At 53.6% G+C, this 21846-nt stretch overlaps 5 protein-coding genes across 5 annotated transcripts; 3 read left to right on the forward strand and 2 right to left on the reverse strand.

Moving 5' to 3' along the window:
- AYL99_07150 (ribosome-interacting GTPase 1) lies at nt 1–1220 on the forward strand (the record flags this gene model as incomplete). The annotated part of the gene is made up of 3 exons (XM_018838659.1): nt 1–963; nt 1017–1137; nt 1201–1220. The coding sequence occupies 3 exons, from the start codon at nt 1–3 to the stop codon at nt 1218–1220; spliced, it is 1104 nt and encodes a 367-aa protein (XP_018691427.1).
- Nucleotides 1221–5531: 4311 nt separating this feature from the next.
- Nucleotides 5532–7307, forward strand: AYL99_07151 (hypothetical protein; the record flags this gene model as incomplete). Its single annotated transcript, XM_018838660.1, has 3 exons — nt 5532–6075; nt 6122–6143; nt 6200–7307. 3 exons carry the CDS (start codon nt 5532–5534, stop codon nt 7305–7307), a joined length of 1674 nt encoding a protein of 557 aa, XP_018691428.1.
- A 5602-nt stretch (nt 7308–12909) lies between these two features.
- AYL99_07152 (hypothetical protein) lies at nt 12910–17074 on the reverse strand (the record flags this gene model as incomplete). Its single annotated transcript, XM_018838661.1, has 3 exons — nt 12910–13375; nt 15625–16471; nt 16540–17074. The coding sequence occupies 3 exons, from the start codon at nt 17072–17074 to the stop codon at nt 12910–12912; spliced, it is 1848 nt and encodes a 615-aa protein (XP_018691429.1).
- Nucleotides 17075–17446: 372 nt separating this feature from the next.
- Nucleotides 17447–18807, forward strand: AYL99_07153 (hypothetical protein; the record flags this gene model as incomplete). The annotated part of the gene is made up of 4 exons (XM_018838662.1): nt 17447–17504; nt 17561–17568; nt 17621–18091; nt 18235–18807. 4 exons carry the CDS (start codon nt 17447–17449, stop codon nt 18805–18807), a joined length of 1110 nt encoding a protein of 369 aa, XP_018691430.1.
- An 883-nt stretch (nt 18808–19690) lies between these two features.
- Nucleotides 19691–20620, reverse strand: AYL99_07154 (hypothetical protein; the record flags this gene model as incomplete). The annotated part of the gene is made up of 1 exon (XM_018838663.1): nt 19691–20620. One exon carries the CDS (start codon nt 20618–20620, stop codon nt 19691–19693), a length of 930 nt encoding a protein of 309 aa, XP_018691431.1.
- Between the last annotated feature and the right edge of the window lie 1226 nt (nt 20621–21846).

Consider the following 21846-nt stretch of genomic DNA (forward strand, 5'->3'; position numbering starts at 1 on the left):
ATGGCGACAACGGTGGACAAAATCAAGGAGATCGAGGCCGAAATGGCTCGGACCCAGAAGAACAAAGCCACTTCTTTTCATCTGGGCCAGCTCAAGGCGAAGTTGGCCAAACTGAAGAGGGAGCTCTTGACACCTTCATCGTCTGGTGGCGGCGGTGGCAGTGGGTTTGATGTTGCGAGAACTGGTGTCGCATCTGTTGGCTTTATCGGGTTCCCTTCGGTGGGAAAGTCCACCTTGATGAGTCGACTGACGGGCCAACATTCCGAAGCTGCTGCCTATGAGTTTACCACCCTCACCACGGTTCCTGGCCAAGTCATGTACAATGGTGCCGCCATTCAGATGCTCGACCTACCGGGAATCATCCAGGGGGCAAAAGACGGCAAGGGTCGCGGCCGTCAAGTCATTGCCGTCGCGAAGACCTGCCACCTCATCTTCATTGTTCTCGATGTAAACAAACCGTTGACGGATAAGCGCGTCATTGAATCGGAGCTGGAAGGGTTTGGCATCCGCATCAATAAGGAGCCCCCCAATATCGTCTTCAAGAAAAAGGACAAGGAGGGTCTGAACATCACGAGCACGGTTCCGCTGACGCATATTGACCACGACGAAATCAAAGCGGTCATGAACGAGTATCGCATCTCGTCGGCTGATATTGCCATCCGCTGCGACGCCACCATTGACGATTTGATAGACGTCCTGGAAGCCAAAAGCAGGAGTTACATCCCGGTCATATACGCGCTCAACAAGATTGATTCGATCACCATTGAAGAATTGGATTTGCTCTACCGCATCCCGAATGCAGTGCCCATCAGCTCCGAGCACGGGTGGAACATCGACGAGCTCTTGGAACAGATGTGGGAAAAGCTGCAACTGAAACGTATCTACACCAAACCAAAGGGGAAGCAGCCAGACTACTCTGCCCCCGTCGTATTGAGAAAAAACGCGTCGACCGTGGAAGACTTTGTAAGCTGAGACAATCATCCTGGGAAATTTCGGCCGCTAAACTCTTTTCTTAGTGCAATGCCATCCATAAGACAATCGTTGAGCAGTTCAAGCACGCGATTGTCTATGGCAGATCGGTCAAGCATCAGCCCCAGCGGGTAGGCCTTGCGCATGAACTGGCCGACGAGGATATCAGTAAGTCCAACAATGTCCCTGCCACAACGCCTGCTGCCTGTCATGCTGATACCGTTCCCCCAGTCACCATCATCAAAAAGTGATGCTGTTGTACTCTCCACTGGTTTCAGCTTGATAGCCCTGAACGCCTATCAAACTCACGAGAACGTGGCATTGGATGTTTGAGGCCGCCTCAAGGTTTGAGACCGTCGACCACGGACCCTATTTCCTTCCGCTCAATGAGGCTAGATGCATCAACCTTCCGCCATCCCCCCGTCTTCGGAGCGAGAACAACTGATCCCTTAGCTTTGGTCATTGATCAGCATCAGGGGCTAGGATTTCGTTGCCCAAATTGGTGGAAGAAAGCACCGTGCAGTGGCGAGAACAGTGGCCACCTCGTTCAAACCTTGCCTCAAGCGGCGCAGCTGGTGAGAACAGCCAGAAGAAAGTTTGCGCCCAACTCTCTGACACTGGCTATGGGCCTGATTTACAGTGCAGTGCTCCCATCTGTATGGGAAAACGTCTCCATGTACTCGGTAGTCAGGGACGCACATCGATGTACCTCGTACCTGGTTTAAACATGTGCCATGATCCACCTGCAAGTCGAGACTATTGGCAGTGGCAGGCTACGCTGAACTCCGTATATAAACTCCACCACGCGGCCGACGTCATGGGCAGAGGACCGTGCAGCACGTAAAAGCAGCCAGGTGGAAATCGCAGTCCGCCTCATCGTCGGCCAGTAACGACAATGCACCAAGAAGGGGATGTCGAATGAGGGCGCCCGGTTCAATTCCTCTTGAAACAATTTATTGATTAACGGCGGATGGAATGTCCCGATTGAGGATCCATGCATTTCAAGTGCGGAGAAGTTGCTCGAGCGTGGACGGTGTGGGCGACCAGGATCCATGCTGGAGGCTTGGGCTTGCTTGCCTGCCCTGGCATGAGGCCAACGGTCAATTCTCCGCCTTCACGCAGGCATTTCTGAGCACGAGCTGCACGGTCAGGCTGCAAATACGATCGCTCAATGGGGTTATTTGAAGAGGCGTTCCAGGGGTGTTTTTGCTGGTGGAGGGTCAGCGCTGCTTCTGATATGCAGACCGAAGTCCATCGGTGACCCGGCACTATATCTCCGTGGCCATTGACAAGGGTAGTCGCAGACTCGACTGCAGGAGAGAGGAGCTTTCGACAAGATGCATTGATGATCCAGGAAGTGGAAGTATGCCCCGTCAATGCAACTCTTGTTGTGTTCGCTCGTGTGGACACGCACTCAGCTGCTTCTGTGGTGAGAAGGGACATTGCTCGCTAAGTCGACAGAGTGCCTCGATGGCCAATTTCCATGCACCCTCCTCTTTTGCTACCCCTCCAAGTCAGAGCTCGATTTTGTCGATTGCCCTGACTGCCCCTGTCTAGTCGAGTGTCCGAGCTTCTTGCGGGGCTTGGGTCCCAATAACGAACCTGGTCGTGTTTGCTTCACCCATTGTCTTTTGCGATTTGGCCCTCCTGCTAAAAAGCGCCACGAACGCACACGGAGGCTTCCCGAGTCAGCCGTGCTTCAAAGTTTGAACAAGGACACGAGCACTGCGAGTTCGCCCGCGTACCGACCTGCTGCTTGAGGCCTCAGAGGTTGAAGGTTTCTTGCCTCTGGCTGTGTTTTCCATGCAACCTTGTTCCCATGCTAGGCGTGGAGCCCTTTTGAGATTGTGGAACTTGGAACAACACGGCGTGCTTTGTTTGTGGTAAACGACCAAGAACCCCCCTGGCAGTGCATGCGCCCATGACGTTGGGAGGCGGAGGGAGGAGAGGAGTCTTCAGGAATATCTCATGTAGACAACCAAGCATTCTGCGTCGAGGACAGAAGCAAATCAAGGCCATGTAGTCCAGGGAAGACAGTGAAGAGGATTTATTGTTACTGTGTTCTGTGCAGGAATGGATGGATGGATGGGACGGATCACAGGCAACCCCAATGGGTGTTGTCCATGGCGATATCTGGGGCAATAGAGTGACAGAAACTGCCACTCAACCACTCCAACAACCCAACCCCGTAAAACGTCATGTTCTTTTTCCAGCTCTTTGATCACTTCAGGCCTCAACCACAGATTGAACAGGAGCATCCAAGTTCTACGTCCACTAGACCTTGCAACCTATTACTCGCCTGCCAGATTGGGCTTCACGATCAAAGCCGGCAGTCTCAGAAAAATCTTCCCCATACCCACCGAGTGCTCCGTACTGTGGGCGCCTCCGTCCTATTTGTCCTTTGGCCTTTATCTTGCCGCCGAGTGCTTCCCTCCCACCAACCATGACGCCCGACACTCGTTTCCTGTGACTGTTGGCTCCTTCGTCATTTCTCCTGGGGGCCTCTGGCGCCGCCCATGTTCGGTCGACCATGCTCGCCCAAACCAGTTGCTTGCTGGCGCAGTTGACGTCGTGGAGTCCATGATCAGGGAAAAGAGGAGGAAACCACCGCTGGCTGGCTACAACCTCCACTCTACACCGGTCACGGAGAGTAATTGAGTCCTCCTTAGGGGCTCCCCGACCCTTCTCACTCGCCAAACTCCCTCCGTCACTCAAGTCCACGGACCCACGCCTGTTGCACAAGTGACATTTGGATTCGCCTACGGTGTCGTTGCCCCCACGGGTTGACCAGATCGATCATGCAATAATACACGCACTTCTCGACCACTGTACTCGTATTATAGACTGCCTGTCTTTACTGTATTTTACCGAATGACAGGGGTCGCCCAGGGAAAGGAGGACGCTGGGGCCCCTACGCCACGGGCAATAGTGAGGTCCAGTCCCCTCACGACTCACCCTTAACCAGACGGATGACCCCATGCGATTGTGCAGATGGACGATCCTATGGACCGCAGGGAATCACTTGCGGGCTTTGAGATCACCCGCGTCATGCTCGGTAACTAGCGGACCGTCCAGGAAGGCACGAGGCTTGCCGGAGCCTATAGCTTGCTGTGCAGGTCTTTGGGTCGACTCATTTGAGCAGCGGTGCTCGAGTCGCCCTTTTGGGCTCCGCTATAATTCGACGCCGCTGGGTTTCTTTGCGAGCAGCGTGGGGCTTATGAATCTCGAACTCGTCCTTGTATGGAGGAATGCATCAGAGGGACACAAAAGCACGACACGCCTAGCAGGATTGGCTGTACTTGGGTCGTCAGAGGGCGAGTCTGCATTTGTACAAATGGTGCTCCAAGGTATTCTGGTCCCTCCTCACTTCTCCGTCCCCAAACATCCCAGAACGAACACCCGATTTCTCCATACAACCGAATTCTCGACCTGCCTCCACACCTTGTCTGGCTCCTCGTCGCACGTCTCTGTTGTAACGGCGACGCAAAAGAATCCCGTCCTTCAGCTGAAGATCCCGACACTCCCCAAACCAGCGAATTTGTGCCGGCGGCGTTGACGCTACTGGGCACCTTACAGTGGCGTGGTCAAGGATTGAGAGAGCACCAAGGCGGGTCCAGGCGACAAGAAGGATTGGCAAGACGGTGCGCTATACCCTGGGCAAGCCCCAACGCATGCCCTGCCCATCCCTAAGCCTGCTTGCATGGTTCACCCACCCCCCCCTCCCCCCCTCTCAATGCCACACGCAATGCTCGTCTGCAGCGGTTGTGAGGGCCGTATCTTTACCGGGCTGCCGCTAACCTTCCCTAAGCCTTTGGTTATAGGCTCGCCTGCCGCCCTGAAGTTTTTAGTCCACCGCCTGCAGACGTGCGGATTGTGCTCGGAAGCCCTCCCACGGAACGTCCCCTCCCAAAGCATATCTAGACTTTTCTCTCAGTGGCAGTCCGAGGCATAGACGTTTCGAGTTGCGAGGGAAGAAACAGGGCCACCACGCCCTGGGGCAGCGTCACAAGCCCAACGAGGACAAAGCAATATCGAAAAACGGTCCATACAGCAACCCTGCCTCGAGCACCTGCGGCCCAAGCCTCACCAAAGAACGCCCCCTCGCGCCTTCAAAGCAAGCCCTGGTCGACTACTCTCTCCTCGAGGCCTGTCCGGGCCCCGGTCGAAAGCCAACCCCAGTCCGATATTACTCTTCGATTCGTCCAGCCCGACCTCGCCTGCACAGTGCAGAGACTGCTGGGCTTCACTATCAGGTGCTCCCCACACACACCCGCTTTCAGACGTTCCCTCTTTTAATCATATGCTCGTTCTTTCCCCTCGAGCTTGACCTCAGGTCCGCACACCTCACGCCGGTCGGTGTCTGAGCAACCCTCTGTACATTGGTCCTCTCCCAAGGTCTCAAGGCTCTGGGGTTGTGCAAGCCAGGCTTCTGGGACCGCTGGCTCCGTGCATCGTGTGACGGCTTATAGAGGATCAGTGGCATGCGTCGCCAAACCATATTGGCGCTCAAATCAGCATAGTACCACCAACATAATCGGATATCGATGCTGGTCCTATTGAACATGCCACCGGAGAATCAGGATTCGCGACATCCTGGCTATGGCCAGAATGGCTGGATAGGTGTCCCTGGCGGCGTGCCAAACGGCATTCCCAGCGGCTCCGCCAACAGTGTTCCAAACGGCGTGTCAAACGGTTATTCCTCCAGCCCTCGACCGACGATGTCACCAATGCAGGAGTTTCCGCAGTTCGAATACCACCACCAGCACCACCACCAGCATACCACGCCCATGCCAATGGAGCCGGCATATCCTGTACCACGACCCTCACCATTTGCGTCCTCGCATGCTCCAATGCCACCACCCTTGGTCGTGCCGACCCACGTTTTGTGGCCCAGTATGCTGGCTAGCCAACCCCAGGGGTCGTACCAGCCATCCACTCTACCGGCTCCAACAATGCAGACTCCCCTGTCGGCAGGGTCAACTTCTGATATAACACCAACCAGCGCCAAGACGAGCACATCTCGCCGCAAGTTGACGGACGAAGAGCGTCGTCAGATGTGCATTGAGGCCGAACAGAATCCGAATATGAAGCAGACCCAGATCGGAGGTATGTGTTTGTGCCCTGTTTCATCGTTCGTTCTGACTCTGTCCAGCGAAGTTTAACGTGGAGAGGAGGTATGCTCGACGCCCTTGTGCCGGTGGATTGTAGCCCGCAGACTAACAGGACGTAGTACGGTTTCGAAGATCCTGCGGCAGCGGGAGAAGTACATGAATCCGCAGCCGAAAGAGGAGAGTGTTAGTCCGATCAAGAAATCCAAAGCCAAGTTACCGGACTTTGAAAAAACCCTCACCAACTGGGTCAAGAATCAACAAAGGAAAGGCCACTCGGTCACGGATGAAGACCTTCGGAAGCAAGCTCAGGTATTCTCGTTTAGCAGGAGTGACCAAGCGGTAGTTTCAAGCACCGACTGGCTGGAGAGATTCAAGCGCAAGAATCGTCTCATTGCGCCCAAGGCCGATCCGGACTCGACGTTGCTGGATTCCAGCTCGACGTCAATGTCACAAACCCCTCTGGATGGCTCACCCGCGTCGTCCAATGGTCTGGTATCTCCTCCAATGTCCGCAATTGAGGAGCACGCCGAAGAGCCCATCAAGATTGAGACCACCGCGGACTTTTTTGACTTTGGAGACGAGAAATCCACCTTTGATCGTGAACTGACATCTGACTCTATCATGCCCCCCATGTCAGTGGAGATGGCAGGCGGCGACCAACATAGCGCAGGGCTACTCGAGGGCATGGACGAGGCGTTGGGGACATCTAACCGTCAAAGAAGCCAAACATACCCTCACGCTCCGAATTTCAGCATGGCTTCACGCCCTTCCTCGTCGGGTCAGAACCGACCTTCCCTCCCTGTGCGCTCCCTGACGGCGACCGCAGCAGGAGCGGTGACAGAGGAGCATCGGCCTACCGCCATTGATCCCCGGCAGATGATGAAAAGGCACAAGAGCGTTCCTGACATCCACTACCCTGAATCAGTGCGCTTCTCATCCATGCAGCCTCCGCCGTTGCCACGGTCCGCAGATACCTCACCTATCAGCAATCCGGTCTCACCTGCCGAAGAAGATATCATTCGAGCCTTGCACGCCACGAAAACATTGCTCGAACAGAACCCGGCGGTCGCTGAACCAGACGATTACCTGGCGATTGGGAAACTGATCACGAAAATCAAAGCACTTCGGCCAACCGCACCAATGCTCCCAGGAGGGATGCACCCGATCGACATCATGGACAGTCCTCGCATCTCCAAGAAGAGGACCATTCTCGGCATCTCGACCTAATTGCGGCGCGGCTCACACGGGTCACAGTGGGTCCGAGGGTTTCCTTTTTCATTGATACGATCCTTTTTGAAGTATCCGGCGCAGCTGCTTTTGCATTTAGCGTGCAAGAGACCACAATCATTTGTTTGACGAACAGTGCCCAGCATTGGCGGACGGGAAAACACAGACATGCAAGAGAATGACGAACATCTACCACCAGCGGATGCGCAGGGACAAAGCATCGCTCCAGGAGTCCCTTTTTTTCATATCCTTGGTCACGAGAAACAGCTTCGGACTTCCAGAGAGCAAGATGGCCTCTACGAGTTTCTCTCAGTTCGGGACGCGGCACCCGCCTACGATCGGTGACGACCACTTGACATTAGAAATCAGCCCCGAGGCCAAATCTCCTTATTCATTGTATGAAGGCATGTACATGTGGGAAGAAGGAAGAGCGTGCAAGCGAGCGACAGGATCACATTTATTGGAAGAGACTGGATCTGATCTCCTTTTTTTTTTCATTTCTCATCTCTCTCTCGGCCAGTACCATGGCTTTTATCCAGTCATGGATCATGTACCACAGTACATTTCAGAGGTGTATGATTTCTTTCTTTTTCTCTCTTTTTGCTTGGTATTGACAACGGAAACTAGGCCGTGGGTGCACCGTGGAGATGGCTGAGGGCGATGAGAAGGACGGTCGATACAGAGGGGGGCATCGGACCATGGATGTATAACTTTCTCTTCTTTCTCCCCTGTCTGGGGAACTCTTGAACCAGTAACTACGTTTTCTTGTGAACGCAGCAACGTGTAAACAGCAGACATGACAGATGTGCACATGATGAAGGGTTCATGTGGTGTATGGTGTACGGCTGGATGCTGAAGCATTGTGAATGGAGCAGCATCAGCGACAGTACAGCGAATATGTCGGGCTAGGATCATATACAGCGGCAGCGCAAGCTTTGGGAGGTTTTCTGAGATAGCAATGACAACCCACACCACGTCCAAAAGAACAAAGAACCATGCAGAAGCCCGTTCCTTTCCACATGCGACATGTCAAGGCGAGACATGTGCAGATCGCCGTCGATCACGAGAGATTCTTTGAATTAAACTGATGGAAGTGAGGCTAGCAAGGCCGACGGGGAGAAATCCATGGCAGGGATCAGTCTCGACTCTTGGGGGCAAGTGCCTTGCCGATCGCAGTGCACGTCGACGACCTCAGGGTAAGGCTCACCAGCCGTGCCTCAGCTCACCAGCTTTGTTCCTCCGTCCTCCTCCTCGACTCCTGTTGCAGTTACTGACCGAGAATGCACGAAGCATATCTTCTGCTCCTACGTGCCGCCCTTCATCAAAGCCAATCGAACGACGACGACGACGACGACAACGACGACTATTTCCATCCAAGATGCGCAGCTCTGCGGTGACTGAGGTGATTGAGGACGAGTTTCTATTACAGCACAGGATTGTGAAATGCGCCCATCCGGTCGTGGGACTATCAACGCCAATGGCGCTGGCTGGCTATGGTGGAATCCTGCGGCTGGACCTCTCTGCATCCGCTCTCCTTTCCTCTCTCCCTCTCTGCTTCCTGCCTCTTGAGACTCTCGTCCGGCAATCCTTGCTCTCCAGGACCGGGTTGTGTCTTTCTCTCCCCCCACGCTTCGTCTCTGACTCCGCCATCTATCTTCTTTCCTGTCGCCACCGCGGTCAGAAGACTACCGCAGGCGAGAACTTTTGACTTAGACCACAGAGCTACAGTCCGGCAAGGCATACTCCCTGTCTAAACTGGGAACGACAGGAAAAGAGTGTCGCATCGAGCACGCCGTGGGTCTTCGGCACGGGAGAAGCCCGTCTGTAACAGCGGTGCCAAAAGAAATGTCCACAATCTTGGTACCAATATCACAGTATCTTGGTACATCTGCTCGATGAATGGACCGTCTCTGGCCACTCATGAGGCTCGAAAATACGGTGAGCTCAGATTATTATTATTATTACCATTTCCAACAATGGAACTGCTGAAAAAAGGTCCCAGTCGAGCCAGAGGAGAATTGTCTCCATTTTCACATCCGCTATTGGGGGGACGTCGTTCCCGCTTACTAGACGGCAAACCCACCGGACGACGAATGAAGCTCCTTATAACGAAGATCGAGTGATGCTGCCTCCTCCCGAGTCAGGTGGAGATCCGGGGCCCAGAAAGAGCTGAGAAGTCGGACGATACATCAGCCTCCCAATTGCAGAGCTCAGTGGCCAAATGGCCCGCAAAGTCAAATTCTGGGGATGAGACATTGCCAATGGGATCAACACATTGGCTCGCAACGCCTAAACCACGGTCAGACTCGAAGAGCAGCAGCAACTTATCCCGGATGCTTGGTGGGCTCTGTTGCCAACTGTGACTTCTGGATCGACGTGGTCCTCACTTTTCACTCTCAAGGGCTACGAATCTAGCACAAGGTTTCTGAGCACCAGTGCATCCAAGCGCAAGGGGGAGGTGGTATACTTGGCTGCCTTAGGACAGGCTGACCTCAGAGACAGCAGGTTCACCAGACGACCCTGTGCCACGTCGAGACCTCATTCGCATTCATTCTATGGGCTCCTTTTCAAGCAGGCAAAGAAGTTATCGTTGGAGCACCGAAGCTTACAGAGCTGAGACGCTGTCTCTCGCCGGTCGCTGAAGTTGAGCGAACCAGGCAAACACACAGACTCGAGACGCTCTGCGAGGACCATGTCTTGAACCTGTCCTGGCCATTCCCAAGTTGCCACGTCCCCAAAAGCGACGTATGATGGACCTCCTCATGCTGGACCTTGACAGAACGTCAGATCCCGTGGTCCCAAGGGGAAAAGTGACTGTAAAGCACTCGGTTTGTTCAACTAAGTGTCAGAAGAGATGGAAATACAAATACACCTGCACAATGGTTGTTGTTTCCGACAAACCAGCCCTTCATTTCAACAACACGGTGGAAGTAAGCGTGTCAGCTTGGCCATGTCATTCAAAACCCTTCCTCTTGAATTGTCTCGAGTCCCTCTTGCACAGCTTTTTGTCTCTTTGCTTTTCCTCCTTCTTGAAGACGTCCTGACGAGTCTTTCCCGCCTTTTGCCCAGCATATTACAATGAAAACAAACTTCTGTATTTGAAGCTGTCTAGAGACGAGCCATCAGAGGGCCTGAGAATTGGTGGTAATGAAGAAAAGGGCGAGGCGGACGATTAGAAGACTCCACAAAGCGCGGAAGAAGCATATTACTCTGCTGCTCCCTGACAGACAGCCCTGAAAGGGTGAGAGAGAGAAAAACAGACACAGGCGGCGAAAAGAAACATGAGCATTCATTTCTCCACGGTCAGATTTCCAGCTTCAGAACAACTCAGAGAGGTAACCACAAGCAGGAAAAGAGATGCACGTCGGAATAGAACAGAGAGCAGTTGTTGTGTCAGGTCTCTCCTACCGGTCCGCTGATGTCTTAAGCCCTCCATTCCTCCCTGGAAAGGGGCGCAGTCAGCAGCTGCCCAAGTGGCTTTGGGGGGTTACAATAGGCCCCCCCTAGTTCCTCGTACTCGTGCGTAGGTAGTGGTAGGGTAGTGGGAACCTGGAGAGGGACGGGGATGGAAGGGGAAGGAGAGGGGAGTGAGTGTGTGGAGGAGGGTTGGGCATCTAGATCACTTACCTGCCTGCGCCCGGCCTCGGGTCTCTATCATATTGGGTTTCTTTCCCGGCCGCGTGCGCTGCCTATTCACTCGTTCGTGCCTTTAAAAACAAGCCAAAGCAAGAAGAAGAAGAAGAAGACGACGACACTCTTTCAGGCCTTGTTCGCCACGAAGAAACCTCAGCAAGTAGTTTGAGAGATAATGTGCTGAAAGGCAAGGGCGGTCGCCAAAACAAAGGAGGGACGTATACATATATATAGATGTATACACATCGCACCCTCTCACAGTAAAGAATTTGTCCCTGCTCGCTACAATCTGGCCTTTCTTCCCTTCTTCCGTTCCTTCCTGGTGCCTCGGATTTGTTTGTTTCTTGCCTTCAAGAAGCCCACTGGAGTTTCCCAGTTCCCCCGGAGTACAGTACAGTTCAGTTCCTGTCGAGGGACAGACAGTCTGATGAGAGTCCAAGACTTGTGTAGATCAGAAAAGGCCCTCCACGCGGGAAGGCGACAGCAGCAGGAGGGATGGAGGGATGGATGGATGCGGTGATGGAACAAGACGAGACGAGGCGAGAAGAGAAAGGTTGATGGGAGAAATGCCTTTCTTCTCCCTCAACAAGATCGCGGGAGAAGGGGAGGGTGGAAAGAGAGAGGTAGATAGATAGATCGCTTGCCTTTCTCTTTGTCTTCCTCTTTCTTCGGTCTTTCACATTCTTTTCATTCTCTTTCCGATTTCCCGCCTTTTCCTTTCCCTTTTTTGGGTTGGCATTCTTTCCCCCCTTTTTCTTTCGACTTTCTCTCTCTCTTTCTTCTTCTGCTGCTGTGTGTGATATCATGCCATTATTACTACCGCGATCCGGAGGCAGAGCCCGCGGGGAGGAGGGACGGACGGACGGACAAAGAGAGGGATAGATACTAAAGGAGACGAAAAAGCAGCCGGAGAGGACACAGAGGTCGGTTCGCAAAGAAAACTCATCCAGGCTTCTAAAGTCTCTGAGTAGAGAGACAGGCAGAAACTTATTTCTTTTTTCCACCCTTCCCCCGATTTGTCGGGCTTCTTCCACCCATTTTCTGCGTACGCGTGCGTGGGACCGGTGGATGGTAGGTAGGGGTGAGATGGGCACCCGGTGAAACAGGGCGAGGAGATTCCATATTCTTTTCTGCCTTCCGGCGTAAAGAGAGAAGGGAGATTTCGAAGGAACACGAATCTTGGAATCGAAGATAGATAGACAGAGGGAGAGAGAGGTGGTGTGTTCTCCCTTATACCTTGGTTTCTTCCTCTTTTCGTCCGAGTTCGAATGTCTTTATGTGTCTTTTGGCGCTGTCCCCGCTCTCTCGATCGGTTTTGCCTTTGGCATTTTGTCTCAGCCCAGAGAGACAATCCGTGCTTGCGGGTGTGCATGTATGTATAGACAGGTAGTAGGTACAGAGCTGGGGAGAAGAGCTGCTCACGAGGGAGTGAGCACAATGCAACATTCGGGAACCTGAGCCCGACGTACCGTACTCGTAGCACATCTGTATGTGGTGTGATCTCTTAGGAGCTCAACATGATCTTACACTGCGTACGACGATAGATGGCCTGGTCGGGTTCTCGTATAGGACGGAGGGGTTCGAACATGGGGTGGCCTCTTGTTGGATGGATGGGTTTAGCTCAACGAGGGAGCGGTAGACAGGAAGCCTCGTGCGTCCACCCCGTTGGGGGCTTGCACACGCACGGGAATCGTGGTCTTGGAATAAAGAGTAGAGAAGGAGGGAGTAATGACTGGAGCGTTCTTGGGCACGTCCCTGCGACTCGGGGTCGAAAAAGGCCGGCTCGATTACTTTCTACAGTCTCAGCTTAGCAAACATGGAGGGGATAAGTGGTCAAAGAGACTTCAATCCAGAGGCTAGAAACAACAGCAAGATTTGCACTTCCTCGTACCTGTACATGTTGGGCAGATTTGGAACATTGTCCCTCGTTTGGGACCTTGTCCTCGTCACTCCTCCCTACGTTGCAATCTCAATCTCCGTTAGTCCACTTCTCCGCCTTGTCACCCTCTCCAGACGGGCCCAAATCCACGCCTCTCTCAGCCAGAAGCTCAGACGGCGTCTTGTCCTTCATTTCTGGCACAAGCTTCAGGAGAACGTGTTCGAGAATGGCATAGATGAGGTACTTGTTCAATTCAGCATCGTCTGTCCACCCCAATAACCGTTCCTCGACCTCTATCCGCATTTCCATCTCCTCATCTTCAGCATTCTCGGCGTTTTGAACGGCGAAGAATCTCTTGCCCACAGGCTTAGGGATCAAAGACAGCATATCAGAAGCGGCCTTGGAGCGGATCTTTCGTGCTTCTTCTACAGACGGAGGAGGCGGCGGAGGTGGACCTAGAGTATTGTTGGGAAATATGAGGACTCGAATCTGTAGAAGGAGAGGCGGAATCAAGGCTGGCGAGAAGAGGCGTGTAGAGATTGTGTGATACAGGAAGCTGTACAAAGAAGATCAAGTTGTCAGCAAATGCCGCCCAGAAGCGTCAATTCCATCGAGGAAGAAAGAAAAGATGCAACATTGCGAATTGGAAGCAGTCCAGCATGCTGCCCGGCTGGCTCGACCAACTCTGCCAGAGTCGGTCGTTCCTGTCGCCAGTTGATCGTCGTCAGCCGGCGTTCACATGATCGCCCTGCCTTTGCGCTTCACTGAGGCGAGTATTCGGGAGATCGACCCGGCCGATCTCGACCACCCAAACACCACCATCACAACCTCAATGCTGCCCAATCTGCCTCATCGCCGCCCATCAATGCCCATCACTTGATACCCAAACACTTCTAAAACTATTCCAGGAGGTCCACGTGACTTGGACCTTGACGGTGTTACACTGCACCGGGTAGGACAAGGCGTCAGGATTCAGGAGGTGCACCGGACTGCGCCGAAAACCGCCCGCCGAGTCCGCGCATGGCACGTCGCGAGCATGTGTTCGCAGGACTGGCATTGGCGTCGTTGTTGGCGCAAACCAAGCGCAAAATAACTGGTGATCTAGGCCGGCAAGGAGCGTGGAAATGCCCGGAAAAGGTGCCCAATGCGTCCGGGCGCAGTAGTTCTAGCCCACGGCAAGGTGCAACAGAAGGACTTGAAATGATGCGCAAACCGCGAGTCGAGACTAGTGTTTCTGCAGGCAGTAATGCAGCAGATTCGAATGACCAGGAAACTAGGATCAAGGGTCGTCGAGTCTTCCCGCCCCGAATGATGCAGGACTCAGGGTGTGGTCCGCTGTGTGTCCACTGTTCAAAGCTGACCAGCGAGTGATTTCGAGTCTCGAAGCGCCACTTGCAAAGAAAATTAGGTTGGGGTGGAGTTTGCTGGGTGCAGAATATTGCAAAGAGGTTGCCCAAGCCGAAGTCGGTAAGTCTAAGGGTCTCTGGAACTGGAAACGACGCAGACTAGCCTCCCGTCGAAGTTCGCCTGGGGTCACACAGGAGCCCATCCGAACCGTTAACGATTGCAGGCCCGACGACACTGAAGGCCAGATAACGGTTAACCGTGGGGAGGTTGGGCTGACAGTGCGACCTGTTGGGCTGTAACGGCGTTGTGACGTAAAAAGAATATGGTTTCAAAGGAACCATTATCGCAATGCCTGAAGAACTCGATTGCCCTCGGCACGTGCCGAAGGAAGCCGACGACTACCGCTGAAGAAAGTGGGAGGCCGGACTGTATCAGGACTCGAAGTCGATTGTGGAAAAGCGCGGCGAGTAGGCCAATAGGCGGCGCCAACTGCCACTATTTCCAAAATGCCAGAGGAGCGAGGTGTTTCATTGGTAAGCGACTTCAAAAATGGCTCTTTCTGGTGAGAGTTGGCCTCAGTCAAGTCGGCAGCTTTGGACTTTGGGGGCCCGTCTGCTGATTCAGAGTCGAGACTAGTGATGAAGAAGTCGTAAGACAGCAGCAACTGGCCAAGGTCGGGTTCTGCCTGGAAGAGTTTGCAGGACATCAAGGCAAGTCGAGGGAGACATTGAGGGAAGAAGGGCGGGGCCGATCCATGTCGCCCTCCTTGTTCGAAAATTGGCACCATCTTTTCCAGGGAAGCGAGAAATTCCCAATAAATGCCGGGATTTCCATTGGCTGCAACAACTTATCTTTTTGCTGTTTTCGGTCGCCAGCCCCGAGGTGGTCGCTTCCTGAAGATCGTCACGATGGTCGATCACTCAAGATAGCTTTGTCGACATGGCGTTGGCGTACAGTTGGTCGACGAGCACGAGCGGGCGAACTCCACCAGCAAACAAGAGAGATGCAAGGGGGGATGGGCACCAGACCAACAACCAGGGAGAAACAAACCAGTTGAATTCGGCAAGGCGTGGGAGTCAAAGTCCGTCCAATCAGAGGTCGTACCGAGGAGTGTGACAGTACACAAGCGTGACCGTTATTACCGGTAACGGCTGGGATTGGCTGAATACCGGTATTGTCGCATTGGTCCACACCCTCCTGATTCACATCGGGGGATGACGAACAAGTGTACGGTATCCCGCACATGCTGATATCAAGGACCATTGGCTCGCAACCATTCCGATCCATCATATGACCATGCCTTCATGCAATTGTCCCAAGATAACACAAAGGATCAGAGGTTTACCGAAGCCTCTGGTGTAAGACAGATGGGGCAATGGGGAATGGGACTCAAGCGCGCGGGGCGAGGCTGAGAGCCAGAGGGCGAGGGAACAAGAAAAGGAGAACTGTGGCACTTACTTGTCGAGTGTGGAATTTGCAGCACCGTATTTGCCCGGACCAGCGGTCAACAAGTGCTGCCAAAACCCCAACGAGCTCGCCAGCCACGGCATGCGGATGGTCAAATCGAGCATGCTAGACATGCAGGAGAACACCCTGTAATTGATCACAGCACGGGGGGATCGATGATGAAGGCCCCATGCTTGCCGTGTCGACGGGGCCGGTTGCTGGTCTTTGGACGGCGGTGTTGTGGAGCCGGTGAAGAGATGCTGATGATGGCGGCTTCTCCGGGGTAAATGGTGCGCGTAAGCCAGGCCGACAAGAGTGAACCGCGTCAACTGGTATGCGATGAAGGCGTACTGAAGCAGTCTCCAGAACCACGCACTAAACGATGATTGGTGCCGGTCCGACGAATAACTCTCTTGAGATGCCGTATTGGCACTTAATAGGCCAAAGTGTTCCAGCCGGCTTTGGCGGCCGTCTTGTTGAAGGATTTTCTGGTCATCGCCGGCATTGGCAGGAGACGCATGTGTAGAAGGCGATGTCACTATCTCCACCACTTTTGAGACAGTCCCGTGCAGGAACCACGGCTGACAGAGTTTCTGCGCCACTGCCTGTCCGAGGATGAGGTCGGAGATGATATCGCTCACCAATGTTCTGAGACAAGCGTTTGCCAGGTCTTCGGTTGGTAGGAGGACCGCCAATGCCCCCTGAACAAGAAGTTGTCGGTGGGCAGACTCGTAGGCTTGTTGCTGCTCCGGTGGAAGGGAAGGGTCGAGGGCTGGATGTGGGTTCAGGGCGTGGTAGATTTGTCGGGGATTTTTGCCGTACTGCAGAGCAGCTTGAGCAGTAATGGCCGTCCTGTAGGCTGACAGAGAAAGAGACACGGTCAATATCGGGACGACACAACTTGGCTTCTCATGTTCTCCTGCTCACCAGCGATATGTCTCTCAACCAACACAGGTAACTCGTCTAGTATCAACTCCGTGATGTCCACCTGTCGTATCCTCTGTTCCAGTGCCCGACTGCAGTGAGCAATGATCTGAATGACCTCATCCACGAATGTTCGGTCTGGCGTGATCTTGGAGTACCACGAGTTGACAAAGTCCTTAATGACTATGGCAACCACGGCATACAGCTGGACATCTACCTCGTTGGAACTGGTAAGCGGCGGTAAGACACCATCGATTGGTGCTGGTGACGCCCTCCGATCCGATCCATGGCTTCCATCTGCCACCAACGTCCGTCTGATCAGGGACAAGGTCGCTCTTTCAGAGGCAGGGTCCGGAGCCGCAGCATCATGACGGGGCTTGGTGGTCGGGGGGGCACGAGAGGTGGACCGAGGGCCTGAAGGCGAGGTGACCTTGCTGTCAGCCGCAACAGTCAACTGAGAAGACTGAGCGGTGGAGGAAGCCTTCGTCGCTATGGTCGGAAAGGGTGGTCTTGAGGGAGAGGAGTTTGTGGTGGTCATGTCAGGAACATGGCGCGGAGGAGCATTGCGCAGGTCTTTTGTAGCCAACTGCCTCAGTGATGTTCCCGCTGGCCACGCTGGCAATGCAGGGGGCAGTAGAAGTTCGCTCACCGGTTTAGATCACTGAAGGGTGTCAAGAGGATGTGTCAACGTATGATTGGTGGATTGGGAATTGTCAAGGCTGCGAACGAGAAGGAGGTGGACGAGTAAAAGTGGGAGACAAATTGGAGGGACGGATGCGGGAAGGGTTCGGATGACCTTCCTGATCGGGCCCTATATCAATGGGAGAGAAGTTGGCGGCGACGTCGATGTCCGACGCTGTACTCGCCTTAAACCACTTGGGAGAAGAGATTTCTCATTCTGGGTCGCAAGATGGATGATGGTATGGCTTCCTCTGCCAGAGTCCCCGTTTGGCTCGATTGTGATCCCGGTAGGTCAACATCACCCTTCTAAACGGGCCACCCTTTTACTCATGGCCTCGCACAGGACATGACGTGAGTGATATTGGTCCATCCCTCTCAATGTGAAATGTCTCCATGTTCATAGCTCTTGCTACCCCATCAGGACGCCTATGCTCTCCTCCTTGCGGCTTATCACCAGTCCCTCAATCTCATCGGAGTTAGCACGGTGCACGGCAACGCACCGCTGTCGAAGTGTACGCTCAACGCCCTGAGTGTACTGGAAGCGATCGGGAAACCTGAAATCCCCGTCTTCCCCGGCTTGTCACGTCCATTCTGTCGTACCGCCCATACCGCTTCTGATATCCATGGCTCGAGCGGGCTGGGAGGGACAGACCTCCTTCCACAACCAACCCGCTTCCCCTTGACGCATTGCAGTGCCGTCCTAGAGATGCGCAGTGCACTTCTCTCTCAGCCTAAAGGCACGCCGTATGTAGTTGCGTCCGGGCCATTGACGAACGTTGCTATGCTCTTCACCCTCTTCCCAGAGGTGTCAGAACACATTGCAGGCCTCTCCATAATGGGGGGTGCGATTGGCGCCGACTTTACCCATGTCTCGGTACGTCTCCTCTGTGATCGGACTGCTGTTGTCAACGGCTGAGATTCCTCTATATCGTGGACCACCTGAGAATTGTGAGGCCGGGGCTTTTCGACGCAGGTGCTTCTTCACGGACAACGCTGACATCAGGATTTACCGCGAAGGTGGGCCAACCCTACCTAGATGCCACCGGCACCACTCATGCGAGGACTGGAAACCGCACGCCCTTTGCGGAGTTCAACATCTGGGCCGATCCGGAGTCTGCGCGTGCGGTCTTTCAAAACCCGCTGCTGAAATCGAAGACTACTCTCATTCCCCTGGACGTGACTCACCAAGCCTACGCGACACCCGAAATCCAGAGGATGCTATTGAACGGAATAAACGGGCCCACGAGGCTCAGGACAACGTTTAACGAGCTGCTCATGTTCTTTGCGCATACCTATGCCAAAGTATTTGGACTCACTGAAGGGCCGCCACTGCATGATCCGCTTGCAGTAGCTGTTTTGCTGGAACATGATCCAAACCCCGGCGTCAGAATCAACTTCGACGACAATGGTGGCGAAAGATGGGACGTCGATGTCATTTTGGAAGGGGAGCAGACTGGAAGGACAGTGGTAACAAAGTCGGTGAATGGCGAGGGCGTAAGAATTCCTAGGACACTCGATTTGCCCAAGTTTTGGCACACGTTGGAGGAATGTATGGCTAGGGCTGATGAGGTTACAGGGTACATGAAATGAACGGCCTATAGATGACCTTCAAAGGATGAATGAGACTGGATAGACGAGATCGATGGTATGTATATAGAGGTCGTTTAGACAGTGATTGATTTGGAGAGACACGTCGTCGACAAATCCACCTTACTAGTGTCTGTTCTTTCCTCCCCCATGCTATCAACAATCATGTGCTTTGATGATCCTTGCTGTCCCAGTGCCTTTCCAGTGGTTGCAAGAACATTCGCTTCCCAGGTCTGATCTCCGCTCCGTTAAAAACAAACCTCCACGAAGCCGTCGATACTGGCGTCCTCAACCGAAAACAGCCCTAGAAGCTCGGATGCAGCGTTACAATCTTCGCCATTCCCGGCTCATCCTCCATCGAATCCCTGACTTCCTGCGCCGCCTTTGCTTCCTGCGTCAGTCATTCAATCTTGACACGTCTCGTTTCCGCAAGACAGTGACCGAAGTCCCTCCATATTCTTTCGGCGCGGCGGTGAGAGCATAAATTGGGAAAGGCTTTTGGCGCGGGCCCGGAGGTCTTTGTGCTCTTCACCAGCTTTGCTCCAGGGTCCCTACTGAGAGGGCTTGATCCGACTTACCACATTGCCGTGTGAGGGCTGGTCGAAAAGGCGACTTCATGTTGGAGGTTCGAATCGATTCTTGACGAGGTGGCGAATGCTTAAAGTCTGTGGCGGGAGAGGTCGGCGGGCGATGAGAGGAAATGTTTGAAGAATAGGAAGACCTGTAAGAGCCCGCGCGAGTGTGTACTCTTTGCACGAGATCACACACTACACGCCCGAGTTTGTTCCAGCGTGGAGGCAGTAGTAAGCACTGTGTTCGTTTTGGAGTGAAGGCATTTGCACAGTTCACTGCCTCTGTGACATCGAGGTTGTCAAGGTTGTCAACGCTAGCCCTGGTTGCCGCTTTTGAACAGAGACTGTGAAGTTTTGAGGGAGCATTCGCGATCTGGGTCTAGGTGAGTCAGCCAGTCAGGATGGCTCCAGCTCCAGTTACTGTCGCCAGTGTTCTTGGTCCAGTTATCCAGGATATCGGTGACGTGCTTCTTGCATTTATTGTGAGAATGCCTCGGAGCTGACGATTTGGCCTCATCGTATGTGCTTGCGGAAAGTGTGCTCCGTATCATTTTAAACCAGCTGATGTTCCCCTGCCGAGGTTCGCCACCTGGAATATTGGGAATGTCAAGATTCTCGAGAAGTCTGAGGATCCTCAGACCAGTGATCCATAGCTCCCTTCTGGAGACAATGCTTGCCTTGGCAGACCTCGCGTCCCATTGTTTGTAGCCTTGCTTCACGCCGTTGATGAGAACTTCAACCACAGTTGACCGCAGGGTGCCGACGGCAAGCACCCACAGTGCTGAGATGTTGCTTGTCTTGGATTTCACTTGTATCGAACCGGCAGAACTTTGCTTTCGCCTCTCGAATGCGAAACGAGCAAAGTCTGGACGTAGAGGTTCAATGGTGAAGAAAACCCCAGCATCCTTCAGCGGCGACAAGCGTCCTTCGCGCCCAAATGCACGTTGGTAACTTACGGGATTGAACTGATCAGCATAGACCACGAACCTTTTGATGTACGCATTCGGAGTCTTCTCTACGAACAGGTCAGCCGGATAGGACAAGATACTGGTGACTTGTTTGACAGCGAGCTTGTCCGAGCAGGATTTGGAATCACTTCGCTCGGCGTCTGCCCGGGCGGGCTTTCGACGGACATGGCCCAGCAGAGAGAAATACCCTCGACCTTGCAGCACATTGACGGTATTGCTGTCGACGGACCACGGACTTGCATCGCCAGAAGGGAAGGATTCCATCAAAAGCTCCATTGAAGCATCACCACAGGGTGCCTCGGTGGTAAAGAAATGGATCGTCACATTTTCTTTCAATCTGAACGGGCAGCTTCGGCTCAGTCCAGCTTCGTCTTGTGGGGAGAACTCCACGTAGGGTGATGTATACATCGAATCACTCAGGATCGCTTCGATTTCCGAAAGTAGCCATCGATTGAATCCACGCAAAGCCAGAATCTCTGCATGCGAATCATGGACTACAAGACCCTTACATCTGGGCAGGGCAGAAGCTGACAGACACTTTGTTCCTGTGGCTAGTGAGACACAAGTCAGTGGTCCACTCTGTCCTTCTTGTGCCAGAACCACCGCCGCCATTGGCGTCCATTCAGCCGTGCCATCTGGGAGAGTGCGCGGTTTACATTTTGGAGGCAGAGAGTTGAATGTCGAGAGGGCAAGCTGTGCCACGCGTTCAGCTATGGAACTCATGGAGAGGCGGTGAAGGTAGGTTGCCGGAGTTGAGGCCTCTCCATGACTGTGCAGTAGTTGTCAAGCAGGAGCGATGAGAGCGACAACAGTCAGTATCAGTATATATACCCCTCGTACGAGGTACTCCGTACATATATCTCGTATACGAACGAGTGCCTAGAGCCTAGTGTGAAGTGAAATGAGAATATGAGAGCTTTTTCAGCGCTGCAATCTTACAGGCTGCAGCCCCACATGGCTAGTAGGCACATCACGTGGTCATATACACGGCCCAATCTGGAACCTGTTCGCCGTCATTGTTGTCGCCGTCATCGCCATCGCCATCTGCTTTTTCACCAGTACAGTGGCTTGGGGCCATGGCCACCTCGTATTCCTATTTGCATCTATCTCATCGTTGATTCGGCGGGATTGGTAGAACCAGCCTTTGTCATTGCGTCAGAAAAACAGTTCACCTCCTACAACGCCATCTTTTGGTGCCGTCGCTTGCCTCTTAAATATTCTCCCACATGACTTCGTCTCTGTTGTGGGTGGGTGCCTTTTTCGCCGCCAAAACATCCAGCAATTGGCACCGGGCGATCGCCGCCAGCAGCTGGACTTGGAGCCTGGAACCCACTGCAAAACTCACCAGTGACCGGTTAAATTAGCCTATTCGACCCGCGACTCTCGATTCTCTCTTTACCAAGCAACTCCGTATCTGCTCCGAAGGCTCGACTCTTGTCCACACGACACTGGAGCGCCCAGATCCATCTCCATCCTCATCCGGCCATTGTCCTATTCCTCCC

The sequence above is a fragment of the Fonsecaea erecta genome, assembly GCF_001651985.1.
Source record: "Fonsecaea erecta strain CBS 125763 chromosome Unknown Scaff6, whole genome shotgun sequence".
Lineage (NCBI taxonomy): Eukaryota > Fungi > Ascomycota > Eurotiomycetes > Chaetothyriales > Herpotrichiellaceae > Fonsecaea > Fonsecaea erecta.